Here is a 14,209-nt window from a genome sequence, read left to right on the forward strand (position 1 = left end):
ATATTATATATATTTTGCAGTTTTTAGTATTGTATGCACAAAGTTACTAATTGACTGTGTACATCTACTTCATTTCTGTATTAAGTACACATTTGAAATGTCTGTAAATTTATTCCCATTTTATAAGTATGTATACCTTTAAACCACTACATTGTATAGGGTATTATTGTACTTTTTACTGCACTTCATTTATCTGACAGCTACTGTATACCTTCTTCATAGGAAAGAAACATGTCACATCCTGAAGTTTACAAATAGTGTTTATTGTTAAAAGTTCACCCAAAACAGTAATTTTTTAATGTCACTTTGAACTCTGGGTAATTGTGATGGCCATTTTCCACTATTGTCCCACATCTCACAAAACCACACACTAGAAGACGGACTGATGAAAAGAAAAAAAACCACAATATAAATCCATAACGAAAATAATCAGGATTTGATGCCATATATAAAATAGTCAACCATCAGTCAAATGAAACTTAGACAATAATGCATGAGTAATATTAATACAGCAATATACTTAATAATAGCATATACAGTATATCATTAGATAAGGGCTATTTCTCAGCAATAAGTGCTTTGGATACGTTGGGTACATTTGCTGATATTAAGTATATACTTTTACACAAGTTACATTTTTAATACAGTACTTATACTTGTAATGGCACATTTGTACAGCGTGTCGTGGTACTTTAATTGAAGATGTGCACACTTCCTTCATTATGGCACTTGATGTATTTACAACTAAACATAAGATGCATTTGTGGCGGTTTTAAGGTCAAACTTGACCTTGTTGTGTCTAAAACTGAATCAAAATAACCACTTTGGTTGAATTACCCAACAGTAATATATTTTAGTTGATTGAAATGAAACCAATATCCAAAGAACAGACCACCCAAGCATAAGCCATGAACTTGCACAGTGTATCTGATTTTCAGATAATGTTATCTAAGGTTATAAATTAACGTATTGATTACCTCATTTAAGCAATTTTCGTCCATTTGAAAAGGAAGTCAATATGCACCTTGCAGGGACATGATAAGAATGGATCATTTAAGCATACATCCCTAATAATGGCATTGTTCTTACCCTGAATAGCTCCACTTTGTATCTTTTATTGCAGGTGCTCAAGGCCTGGCTCTAAGGAGCTGAAATCATGCAGTGTGTTAGAATATAAAGTCTGACCTGTGGTGGGATGATGCGACCTGATGTAGGATCGCACATCGGATGTTTCTCAGCCGTCAGATATTTTCTCAACGGCGTCATGGATGAGGCAGAATAGTTGATTTTGTTTTAATAAGTCCTTCACAACACACGTAAGCTAAATATGTATCTGCAGAGAAACAACTAAAATAGAATACTGAAATATTTAAATATTTGTAAACCCGGCCTTTGGCTATAGTATGATGAATGTGCCTGTGTTACACTTGTCTTTCTCTGCTCTTCATCAGTAAGGGTAGATAAAAACATTCAGTTATTCACCGGCACGTGCAAATGTTTTGGTTTTTAAAAAAAAGAAACCTATTTTAATAAATGCGCACACTGTTCCCAAGACTTGTTGGAAAGTTAGATGCTTAAACATGTTCATAACCTCACACTGAATGTGTATGTCTGTACTAAAGTGATGCAGAAGTAAAACAACTTTCCAGATCCCCAGGGCACTGAAAACATATTTTACTGTCCATTAAAACTTGAAGAATTATCAAAAGTGGGAGTTACATTTTAGGACAGCAAAAGGGGATTATAGGGAAGGTATTTTAAGAGAGATAGTGTGTAGACTTAACCACATAAATTGAATTTTCTCATACTTTAATTGCTTTGCCCTTGGCGACCCATTCATAACAGCAGCCAACCCATGGGAGTGTCGCAACCCAGACTTGGAAAGCAAAGCTGTAAAGATCTAACCCTTAAATGATCATCCCTGATGTTTAATTGCAATTTAATGCAGTGTAATAGCAAAGAGGTGCTGCACCTTGAGTTCTCATATGGTAGTGTCCAGTGCCATCTAGTGGTAGTAAGATGACGATAGACAGTGGTGATAAGGCTCTGAGTTGTTAGGTTTTACTCCTTTTATTTTATCCGTCCCTTCGGAAAATACTTTATATTCGGCCACTAAAGAAGCAAAATAATAAGAAACTATATTTGTTTATAGAACCATTATTATAATTGCATTGGAAGGGACTGCAGCATGTCTGTGATTTATGAACAAAAGCCATTAAATGTACAGTTGGCACTTGATATAACCACTAAAATGCTATATGCTGAGCTGTGTGGAAAAGGTCCGAAGACTCCAACAACCTCATCAAAAATAGAGAAAAATAATTGCTATCAATAATACCCCATATACTGCATTTCCTGCTGTAAAGCCTGCAAAGTGTTATCTTTCTACATCCACTAAAATAAAATCATACTCAGCATTTTCATCCATCTGTTTCATGCTTTGTTTCCCCATCCCGAATCATTTTGAGTTGTACTGCCTCTTCACAAGTCCTCAGCTCCGCAGCCACATCCTGCCTGAGCTCCTCGTCCAGTTTCTTGTAGTTGTAGTAATGCATGATGAAGAAATATATGCCAGGCACCAGCATAAACACTCCACACGCGTAGTACATGTATTTGTAATCCCCATAAATATCAACCAGCGCCCCTGAAAGAGAAGATGCACACATTGAAGTTACTTTTTTTTTGTTATCCCTATTTTTGTATTGATTTATAATCTGAATTTCAAACGTATTTGTCTCCATAGTTTACAAACCTGACAATGGTGGTCCAAGAAGCACCGGTCCACACTCAATAATAGTGACAAGTCCAACTGCACTGGAGAAGCGTTGAGGTCCTACCAGGTCCATCAGAACTTCAAAAAGCAGAGCAGAAAGCATCCCAAACGCAAAGCCAAAGAAGACCGCATAAACAACCTTACCTGAATATCCAGGTAACAGTGGGCAGACAAGGTGGCACACACCGTTGTAAAAAACGGCAAAACTGAAAAAGTATTGAATCCGTGGCCGAACCCACTTGGTGTTACCAAGGATGCCAGTAATCGGTCTGATGAACATGTCAGTTAGAGCAAAAATAGAGAGTAAGAAAGCTGCTGAATATTCATCGATCCCTTGATGTTTGGCATATGGAGCCAGAAAGACCACAGGCGCGAAAAACCCAAAAAACAAGACAACATTACCAACGAGATAAATGAGGAAGCCCCGGTGTTTGAAAAGCGAGAGATCTATGAACGTTTCCAGACAGCCCTTACTCTGGCTCTCATCTTCGTTTTCTTTACTCAGAAGTTTGTCTGACTGTGTATTTGCTTCTGAAGAAGCAACTTTCTCAGCGGCTTCCCCGTTGCACCCCGCTGGTTCAGCCTTGGGTTTGGGTTGGGCATGTTTATTGACTGGTCTCATCAAAGCCCCAGCTATACAACAGTGCAAAACAATGCCTCCTAGGATGAGAAAGCTTCCTCTCCACCCAAAAGTATCAAACAGCCACTGATTTAGAGGCGCCAGAGTGAACAGAACAACTGGACTTCCTGTCATGGCGAGCCCGTTGGCCAGAGGTCTTTTGATCTGGAAGTAGGTTCCTATGATTGTCAGCGATGGCTGTAGGTTGAAGGCGAGGCCAAAACCTATTGAAATAATACAATAGAATCAAATGTAAAGACAAACATTGAACACCTACATAAATAAATTACGTTTTTTGTATCAGCAGCAACTCTATCAAAGCTATTTGTTGACATTGAGTGTTACTTCTTTTCTAGAGAGGAATTCAGATTTAATGTAAAGTATAAACAACATCTTAAAAACTGCACCACAAAACCATCATGTCTACCTTGAGGGGTTCACATTTAGCTAATCTAAATACATCGTAGTTATTGAATATTATTTGGAATAATGTGGGGTTTAAAAAACATAAAGAATGTCCAATCAAGATAAATCAGTGTTAATATAAATCAATTATTATTAAATAGTTAAAGGCTTTTCTGAGACAAAACTACACAATTACTTTGGTAAATGCAAACAAAATTGTTTAGAGCTGACCTGATAAGTTGATTAATTGAATTGTCAAATGATGTATTGGTATAGGTTTTGATAATCTATTAGAAGTTTAAGTAACTATTAAAGAAAAGTAAAATGCCAAATATTTTCTGAAACAACTATTTGAAGATTTAACGTTGGATTTAGGGATTTGTTAGAGACTTTTTCAATATATTTTTTACATAATTAATTATTTAATAGAAAGTTATTTGCAGATTAATCAGTTATGCAACAATCATTATTTGCCTGTATGTCCTTTGGAGTCTTTTACCTTTTTATTTTCTAAATTAAGTCATGCAATCCACCCAAGATCTGCATCACAGTTGGAGGATCATCTCAATGAGATTAGGGTTTTAAGTCTGCAAAGTTTGTGTACTTGCTAGTATTAGCAGGATCATGTGTTAAGGCGTACAGTACATGCAGGCACGTGAGGATTTTCTACATGATTTAGACTTTTTTTTTTAAAGACAAGGTCATATCGTAATGCCCTGCGGCACCGTTTCAACAGGACATGGATATTTCATTGTGACCTAAGTAAACATTTACGCAGTGCACAGAATAGCACAAGTTAACCCCCAAACTGGACTGACCCTGATACTCATAAAACTCCTGCATCCTCCTGTGTCAGCCGGTGATAACAGGCCAACACAAAGCAAACATCAGAGGACAGCAGAAACCTCTAGTAAAATTCCTAAAGATCTAAATCAACTAAAGCTTATTTAACATCATGAATTAGTCAAACGAAAACAAAACTTACCTCCAATTATTCCAACGCAAAGGTACAGATGCATGATAGTTCTGCCAAAAGACGCAAGGATCATGCCAGTGCTGACCAGGAGCCCACCGACCATAACCACAGGTCTGCTGCCATAGCGGTTCACAAGTACACTGCTCACAGGTCCTGTAGAGGGGAGACATTTGTTATTCCTTGGAAACTTCTTTCCTTAAGTTGTACAGCACGAACGCATTATCTGTATGGTTTAATAAATTACCAGCAATGTCAATTTACATTTTTAAAGAGGTATATGATTGCAACTGACCTCCTGCATACATAGAAGCGAGCATGACTGAGGACAGCCAGGCAATCTCACTGTAGGAAACTGAGAAATATGCCTGGATCTCCTTAAAGTAGATGGTGAGGGACTTTGGAAAGGCATAGGAGAATCCAATGGAGATGAAAGCGCCAAAGACAACGACCCATCCCCAGCCTCCATCTGGTGGTGTGTAGCCCAGTTTGCTTTTTGCTGCAGGAGGCATGTTTGGTCCGACTGCTGAATAGTGGAAATGGGTAAAAGAAGTGAACACAGAAACAAGTAAAAAGAAATGCACATTTGAAAAGCTGTTGCTCACATGATGCAGTTTCTAAAATGTTCTACATTTCACAAGAGCTCACCTCTGCTTGATCCTTAACACTGTGTTGGCCAGGCTATGCACCTTGTTGTTGTACAAGGCTGTGGCTGCCTCTGAAAGACCCTGCTTTAAGGCCTCTGATCTCATCACGTGCGCATGCATGACAAATAAGACTGACCATACATGGAAAAAGCAATAACCCTCCTGGAGTAAAAAGTTATTTTTTTAGCATTCAAGAACAACATAACTCCCTTGAGCCTCAGCAACAGATGTGCCGTCAGAGCCTTGTGGGACTTGTGGTCGTTGAATACTAACAAAATAAGCTGTCTTGTGTCTTAATTAAAATGATAATGTGCTTATATTGAATTAGATATTACATTAGACACCCATTTCGTCGAGTATATATAAAGAAAGCCCCACTGTCCTGTTTCAGTGTATCAGAAGAAGGATGATGAAAAGAAGTGTATATTTGGCAAATAAGGACATTCTCATACATCACAAGCTAATAAACAGATGCCCCTTTATTTTATATATCTTCAATTAGCCAATAAACAATATCTCCTGTGAGTAATTGTTTTTGGGTAGGAGTTCACCTTTGTTCCACTGACATGGCTTAGGAAAAAGCCGCAGAGTGGGACCTCTCGCAGCGGTTTAATACCCAGGAGTGACGTAGAACTCACCACGCCTCTTCAGACATAAACCCCCCTGGTCTGCTGCATGGTCTGCTGCTGCTCTCCCAACATTGATTTACATTTTGGATTCAATTTAACTTTCTCTCACTAAATAAGTAAATGTGAGGAAGTGACATTTACTTATGAGCGTTTGTTCTGAGCAACCTCAGCGTTTGACCTCTGTTGCACAATTGCGTGTTGTGTAACACATGCATAGGTTAGCTATTGTTAGCTAACTTACTGTATGGTACAGGTAGATATAGCAGCTTAATGTTTAGCCAGTAGTTGTTATTAGCAAGTTCGATGATGTTGTTTGGTAGGTTCCGTGTGTTTGCTCATGGTTCCCCGATGAGAGCATGTTTAACCAGATTACCAAGTTATTTAAACTCAACAGTAAGAGTGGCTCCTGCACTCTGCAGAATTCAGCATCGCACCTTCAGCTCTAAGCCTGCAGGTGTCAAGGTAAGCTTCTCTCTTTGTTATTATATAACTGTACAGAAAAAACACAAGCATTAATTAATGAAGGGTCTTCTTTCATAAGAGCTTAAGCCAGTAGCGTAGGCAGACATTTACTTTAGGGCGGGCCTGTATAAAATAGGGTGGGCCAGCTTTTTCCAGGGGGGAAAATGACTTTAAGGTAGGCCTGGCCTATAATAATAATATATAATAATGCCCATTGCCAAGCATCGTTGTAGCATTTCCCTCCGAATAATGGTCGAAGACTTGACTGATGATATGAATTTATTGAAATCTCCAATATCAACGTAAGAGCTATAAAGACACACAAATAACAAATACATTTAGGCTCCATCCGTATTAGAATCACTTTAGCATACTACCAAAAGTTAACTGTAAACAGACAGCAAAGCTACAAAACAGCATACAAACGAATTAGGACAGAACCTACATTTTTATATTATAGTTAATACCAACTATGTGCCTCTTCGGGGGGTGCTAAACTTAAACATAAACTTTATCCTTTACTTTCTCCGTCTTTATAATGTAGATTAATCTCCGCTCCTTTTCTCCGTCATGTTGTTTCCATAGCAACAACAACTTCCTATCAACAGCGTAAACTCGCCTTCAAAATAAAAGCATCTAAATAACACAGGAAGTTAACCTAAATTACATTTAAGACATATTTACTGCAACTAAAGTAACAAAAACAATGTAATATCCTTTTCAGTTTCACAGAACAGAAATTGGGTTATTTACTCTTGTATTGCACTAGGTAACAGCAACAATAGGCTGTAGCATTCAAACCTGCTCATGGTCTTGCAGTGGTCCTCGCTTTTTTTTCAACTCGATATTTGTTCACTTGAATTTCACTTTGTATGCTTGGATATTCTCAATGGGTGAATACAAAAAATTATAATAATAATAAAAAATAAAAAAATTACACCGAAGCTTTCTCAGGGCGGGCCAATGAGTAAACTGGGCGGCCCTATGGTGGCTATGCCACTGGCTTAAGCCATCAGTGCTAATGCTTTTCAGGAACCATTTCGTTTTTCACGAATGTAGCTAATTAACTAACTAATTCATTTGCCAAAATTAGCAGACGTTGAATGGTAAAAGTGCCCAGTTGAGTTTTTGTTTGTTTGCTACATAAAAACAACCACCCTGCAACTATAATAGTAGAAGACAAGAATCAAAGTGAGTACAAAAGTAGCAAAGTGGTGCGTCTGGAAAAATCCAAACGGTACCGCGTGCACCGATTAATGACAGGTTTAGTTATGGACTTAGATATGTCTCATAATTATTTGTGTGAACATTTCATTTCATTTCAAACCTTTATTTATCCAGGTTGTATCCCATTGAGATCATTGATCTCTTTTTCAAGGGAGACCTGGTTCCACATTAAAATAATTTGTGTTTAAATATGTGATTTGTAAATGTAAAACACCATCCACAAATGCATTTAAAAGATTTGCAATCTCACAAATAAATTTGCAAATGTAAAACGGATCTGCAAATACGCAAAATATTTTTACAAATAAAAAAAAGATCTTTGAATATCTCTTTAACATTTACAACTTTCGATCAGGCATTTGTGAATCCATTTTGTATTTGTCGAATCTCTGCTTGTGGATCGTCTTTTTACAGCCCGTCCACGCGGCGGCGTGCGTTGAAGCGTCAATGCTTCTGCCCATTCACTTTGAATGGGGTGATGTCACACTTTGCCGAACTGCATTGTGGGAGCGTCGCTTCGCTTTGCTCGCGTTGCTCACTTCAAAAGTTGAGCAATGTTCAACTTTTGAAGCTTCGACGGAAGCGTCAGCCAATCAAATCATATGCCAGTACAAGCTCTAGCCAATCAAACCGCGTGCTTTTGTGTCCGGGGCGGGAGATTCATGTGATTGGTTGTTGATCGAGCTTCAGACACGCCCGCCGGCAAGCTTCAACGCATGCCGCCGTGTGGACGCTGCGTTACACACACAGAGTTTTGAGACAAACTTGCCGCCGGTCTCGGCTAAAATCTACTCGTGTCACTCGGTTATTTTCGGAAACCACGTAATGGCCTGCTGATGACGACATTTCCACATGGTTTTCAAAGTAAGAGCATGATGGTTTGTTTAATGCGCTGTTTTTTTAATGAACAGCGGAACGTTAGATGCATTCTTTATCACCATCATCATCATGTTATAGTGATACAGTTAGTTTGTGTGAATCTGTAGAAAAGCATTTTTCCTGACTTATTTTTTTTTAATTTGGTGATCATTTCAGCTGTGTTACAGCTTTTGGCATGGAATTTTGTAAGAAGTCTTCTTTTGAGTCAAATCTTTGAAATCCATTGTCTCTTACATGTTTTGTATACTCTCGTGATGCATTTTGCACCCTTTGGACACCTTCGTGGCAAAAATGTACACGCCCCAAAAAACTGCTATTAAATCATCATGCATCAATATTTGTTTATACTTTCTTTTTCATGAATCACTTAAACAACTTCTAATGTGCTCAAAACTACCAAACATTCAATCATTTTCAGGATTTTAACCCTTCAAATGCCTGTTTAATTATTTGAATTATTTAATTTCTCTTAAAAAAAAACACAAAAAATGAAATTGATTCAATATAATAATTAGTAGGGGGATGGGGCTTTGGTGGTTATTAGAGTCTTGGATGTATCAAAGATTAGCAACAACATTGATTTGACTGCATTATTATTGTTTACGCAGTATCAGATACTACCTCTGGACACCTTCGTGGCAAAAATGTACACGCCCCAAAACTCTGCTATTAAATCATCATACATCAATATTCTTTTCTACTTTTTTTTCATTAATCAATTAAACAACTTCTAACGTGCTCAAAACTAACAAACATTCAGTCATTTTCAGGATTTTGTGTGTGTGTGTGTGTGTGTGTGTGTGTGTGTGTGTGTGTGTGTGTGTGTGTGTGTGTGTGTGTGTGTGTGTGTGTGTGTGTGTGTGTGTGTGTGGTGTGTGTGTGTGTGTGTGTGTGTGTGTGTGTGTGTGTGTGTGTGTGTGTGTGTGTGTGTGTGTGTGTGTGTGTGTGTGTGTGTGTGTGTGTGTGTGTGTGTGTGTGTGTGTGTGTGTGTGTGTGTGTGTGTGTGTGTGTGTGTGTGTGTGTGTGTGTGTGTGTGTGTGTGTGTGTGTGTGTGTGTGTGTGTGTGTGTGTGTGTGTGTGTGTGTGTGTGTGTGTGTGTGTGTGTGTGTGTACACAACCAGCACGCACCTCCCCTCCCTCTCCGTGTATATATGTCTGTGAGAATCTGTAAGCATGCACGGATCACTTCATGGGTAAAAAAAGGCCATCTTTTGACGGATGTGTTTGATGTGTCTTTGAAGAGGTGCTTGATTACTCAAAAACAAAAAACAACTTTTAGTGTGTTTATGCACCTGGCTGCCAAAGATAAACAGTTGCTACCACCTGAGAGAGCACCAGGTCACATGCTGCAGGACCTGCCGGTCTGCTGCTGGAACTGACACACACACATATACACACACACCACTCTCGGGGCCCCCTGGTAGTGACACGGCTCCATAATGTAACTGGCAAACATGTAAGAATTTCATGCATCGGCCTACAGTGGGAAAATGTTTGAATCTGGTGGAATAGAGTAGAAATACCAAATATCACTACTTTTCTTTTAAATGAAATGCTGACATTACAAAATGCATGGTTTTATACTGCAATGGCAGTGAGATCAAAACATGTGGTTTTGAATGGAAGTCAATGAGGCATTTTTGGCCACGAAGGTGTCCAGCTCGCTCACTCGTGCGCTCGTGCCACACACACAGAGCCGAGCTTGAATGAAACACCCAGAAGTAGGCTACTTGTACTGTACTGTAGCATATCATTTTCGAATCAATCATTTTTCAAATTATGATTTTCACATATAACAAAACCCATACATTTCTTGGGGTTGCTTAGCAGTTGCTAGGCCAATTGTTGGTGTTGCTGTAAAAGGACACGATGAATATTATAACATTTAATGTAGCCTTACTATGAAGGCTGACCTAAATACTGTGCTTTTCTACAGATTACCTTACCACTGCACTGGTAAGGTAAAACTAGGCCGATTAATAAGATGTGAAGTGCTTTGTAACTTTGACCCGCTTAACTGAATGCACAAAAAACAATGAAGAAAGTTGAACCGTTGAACCAATAAACTAACACAAACTAACTGTATCACTATAACATGATGATGATGGTGATAAAGAATGCATCTAACTTTCCGCTGTTCATTAAAAAAACAGCGCATTAAACAAACCATCATGCTCTTACTTTGAAAACTATGCGGAAATGTCGTCATCAGCAGGCCATCACGTGGTTTCCGAAAATAACCGAATGACACGAGTAGATTTTAGCCGAGACCGACGGCAAGTTTGTCTCAAAACTCCGTGTGTGTAAAAAGACGGTCCACAAGCAGAAATGTGAGATCCACAAGCGCATTTTTGATCGACAAATACAAAATGGATTCACAAATGCCTGATCGAAAGTTGTAAATGTTAAAGAGATATTCAAAGATCTTTTTTTTATTTGTAAAAATATTTTGCGTATCTGCAGATCCGTTTTACATTTGCAAATTTATTTGTGAGTTTGCAAATCTTTTAAATGCATTTGTGGATGGTGTTTTACATTTACAAATTACATATGTTCACACACATAATTATGAGACATATCTAAGCCCATAAACATAGCTTTAACACCAGCAGAGAAACGACATGTTCAAAATAAATAAAGCAAAAGCCAAACGTCACCTTTATAAAAGTTGTGAATCTGGAGCACCGGCGCGTGCAGAGCCAAGCAGCAGCGCGTCCTGTCCTGTGAAACCGTATTAACTTTAGCTGAGTGGCTATAGTTTACAGTGACATGTCATGTTCCTTAGGGGTCATCAGAAATACAAGACCCAGCTACAACCGTCAGAAGTGACAGCCGTGACTCGTTAATACAAGTGGAAATATAAAGTTGCAGTGTTACATCATGCTAAATATAGCGCAGCTTTCTAATAACTGACTCAAACAATTACCAACCTGAATGATGACCTACTGAGTCATACTCAGTCATGTGTCATCATTTTTTACTGATGGAAAGCTATCAGGGTTTACATTTTCCTTTATTGACACGTGTCCTACCTTTAGTGTTCTTGATTATGTCATTAGTAAAAGTTATCATCTGATTAGCGATATGCAAAATATAACTTTTTTGTATTTGTGATATATCTATTTTCATCTCTTATTGTGTTTAAATGTTCTGTTGGGTTCAGGGAGTGTACAGTTTTCCAAGTAGGATTCATTGTTCCCCTTATAGCATTGGTTGTCAAACAGTAATAGGATCCCTTTTAAAACAAAGATGGCTAAAACACTTTGTAGTACATACTATGAACCTGGACTGGGTAACATAGTGATATAGTTTTTCAAAAGTATTGTTTTCCCTGAAAGCAGTAAGTTACAAAAGAGGGAATTCAACCTCTACCAGCTGGAAATCTCTTTTCTCCATTATTAACCAATGTTCTCATGTACACTTGAATGAAAGAAGTATTCTGGGTTGAAACTAAAAACAATAAACGCAGTTGTCATATATTGCTTACTCTGTTTCAGGTGCTGTATGATGGGCAATGTCCCTTATGCGTCAAAGAGATCTGGTTCCTTAAGTTTATGCAGACAAACAGGCCTGAGAAAGTAGATTTCATCGATATCTCCCTGCCAGACTATGATGGAGGGAAATACAAAGGTGTCAGCTACGAGATGGCCATGGAGGAAATGCATGTGATTGATCAGAACGACAAGGTAAGCTTATGTTCAAATGGCTTTCTTTTTTGTTGCATATTAGTATAAATCTAGTGTTATGCCGTCTGGCTAACCTTTTTTGTTTTGGCAGGTTCACCGTGGAGTCCCAGCGTTTTCAGTCATGTACAGTACATTGGGCTTAGGCTGGGTGGGTCGCTTCTTGATGTGGTCACCTGTGAGGCCCTTCGCGGAAATCTGCTATGAAGCCTTTGCCAGAAATCGCTTAAAGTGGACTGGACGTGGGGAGGAGTGCCAAACAGGACGCTGTGAGAAGAAAAAATAATGACTCCTGAGTACAGAAAAAAATAAAGTGTATTTATATATTTAATTTATCCTAAAGAAGAACTGGATAAATACAATATGGTTTGTCCTCTTCAACCATCATTGTATCACGAACCTATCTGTAAATGTTTAAGACTGTTCTTTGATGAAGGGAAATATTGGGTGCCTTATTAAAAGTGTGTGTTGTGAAGCCAATGCAACATTATTTGACTTGTAACACTCTACGTTTAATTAAACATACTTTCATCCATGATGAAAACATTTACGAATTTACAACCGTAATAGATGTTTATATTTGAAAACAAGGAAAAACGTAGTTCTACAGGCTATTATGTTAAGCATTGCATCTGTATCCAGAGAAATATGACAATAAAGAATACAGCTAATTAAAGAAAGGTTGACACAATCTAACTATCAGTTATTCAAACTTGTGTTCTCATCCTCCAAAACTCTGCGCTTTGTAACTCAATCTTCTAAAATGAACATTGGTATATTGATAGCATAGAAAACATGACGGTGGAGAGAATTTCTCTTCTACAGAACAGAGAAAAATCGCTGAAGCAAATTGAGATACATTTTCTGTTTCACACAGCCTCTTAGGTCAGTTGGTTTCAAGCAGATAGAGAACCGAAATGTCAGGAAGCTGCCACTAGATGTCATTGTCAGTCTGAAATAATATATAAAAGCCCTAAGAGTGGAATTGTTTCTCATGAATTGTGGTAAGCGGCAGGCATGCTTATTGTCCAGATAACATTTGACCAGTTCAAAAGGTGTTCAGATCAGAAATCCTCTATTAGTCCCACAGCAGGGACATTTACATCCTTTCAGCAAAAGTGGCATAGCAGGTACAAATTGTTTTTGGTTTATCGCCGTGAGTTTGCAATGCATAACAGCATATGCAATCAAAGGTTAAATGAGTTGTAATGTTGTAAGGCAGACACGTTTGATTTAAATACATTTTCCATTATGTTATCTTTTCCACAACAGCAATCTAAATGACTCAAAAAAAATTACAGGCTGCAAATCACTGTATACTGTGCACAGGATATTGAAACATACATGATAATAAAATACATATATATATTAGTCCAACAATAACTGCAGGGTACAGTTATGTTCTTATTACAGTTGGGGAAACAGAATAACAATGGGCTAACAGTGTTATGGAAATGTAATTTTGTTGTAATTCTTCATTTACAAATGAATGGCTATAACTACTTATAACTTCTGATGTAATACTCGGCTTTAGGAAAGCACAGTAAGCTAAATGTAAGTACCCATAGTTTCAACTCTACTTTTTAGGTTGTAGGCTAATCTAAAACATTATGCATTTTATTAAAAACCACTACAGACTTGTTATTCTTTTGTATCACATGTTGTGGCCTAAACCCAGCTCTAAGGGGTGTGTGTTGTGACGTAAGACGCCAATAACATCATCAGACTGAGACCCTCCCTAATGTTAGCCCTGTGCTTCCACGCTTGCAGTCAACAGTGACAGCACATGACATAAAGCCTGTGCGGACTAACAGCTCATTGGTCATGCTAGTCCGCCCCCCAGCCCAGTTCAACCAATAGGATTAAAGCATTGCACGGCAGAACGTTTCAATGAGAATCAAAACAAGGAAGA

At 38.2% G+C, this 14,209-nt stretch overlaps 2 protein-coding genes across 2 annotated transcripts; one reads left to right on the forward strand and one right to left on the reverse strand.

Annotated features, from left to right (window-relative positions):
• Positions 1 to 242: 242 nt before the first annotated feature.
• On the reverse strand, positions 243 to 5,448 carry LOC117479358 (monocarboxylate transporter 2-like). Its single transcript, XM_034126287.1, has 5 exons — positions 5,419 to 5,448; positions 5,066 to 5,296; positions 4,783 to 4,926; positions 2,753 to 3,616; positions 243 to 2,644 (listed from the first exon to the last, which is right to left on the reverse strand). The coding sequence occupies exons 2-5, from the start codon at positions 5,280 to 5,282 to the stop codon at positions 2,421 to 2,423; spliced, it is 1,449 nt and encodes a 482-aa protein (XP_033982178.1). The 5' UTR covers positions 5,283 to 5,296; positions 5,419 to 5,448; the 3' UTR covers positions 243 to 2,420.
• Positions 5,449 to 6,078: 630 nt separating this feature from the next.
• Positions 6,079 to 12,988, forward strand: LOC117479539 (uncharacterized protein At5g50100, chloroplastic-like). Its single transcript, XM_034126575.1, has 3 exons — positions 6,079 to 6,508; positions 12,112 to 12,300; positions 12,392 to 12,988. The coding sequence occupies exons 1-3, from the start codon at positions 6,350 to 6,352 to the stop codon at positions 12,581 to 12,583; spliced, it is 540 nt and encodes a 179-aa protein (XP_033982466.1). The 5' UTR covers positions 6,079 to 6,349; the 3' UTR covers positions 12,584 to 12,988.
• Positions 12,989 to 14,209: the final 1,221 nt, after the last annotated feature.

This window comes from Trematomus bernacchii, unplaced genomic scaffold (genome assembly GCF_902827165.1).
Source record: "Trematomus bernacchii unplaced genomic scaffold, fTreBer1.1, whole genome shotgun sequence".
NCBI classification, from domain to species: domain Eukaryota; kingdom Metazoa; phylum Chordata; class Actinopteri; order Perciformes; family Nototheniidae; genus Trematomus; species Trematomus bernacchii.

Excerpts from the sequence above, each read along its gene's own strand:
- LOC117479358 (XM_034126287.1), bottom strand. The coding sequence starts at position 5,282 with ATGCCTCCTGCAGCAAAAAGCAAACTGGGCTACACACCACCAGATGGA. Across the intron at positions 4,927-5,065 it reads CGCTTCTATGTATGCAGGAG|GACCTGTGAGCAGTGTACTT; the intron begins GTCAGTTGCAAT and ends TCCCCTCTACAG. Across the intron at positions 2,645-2,752 it reads TCTTGGACCACCATTGTCAG|GGGCGCTGGTTGATATTTAT; the intron begins GTTTGTAAACTA and ends CTTCTCTTTCAG.
- LOC117479539 (XM_034126575.1), top strand. The coding sequence starts at position 6,350 with ATGATGTTGTTTGGTAGGTTCCGTGTGTTTGCTCATGGTTCCCCGATG. Across the intron at positions 6,509-12,111 it reads CTAAGCCTGCAGGTGTCAAG|GTGCTGTATGATGGGCAATG; the intron begins GTAAGCTTCTCT and ends ACTCTGTTTCAG. Across the intron at positions 12,301-12,391 it reads TGATTGATCAGAACGACAAG|GTTCACCGTGGAGTCCCAGC; the intron begins GTAAGCTTATGT and ends TTGTTTTGGCAG.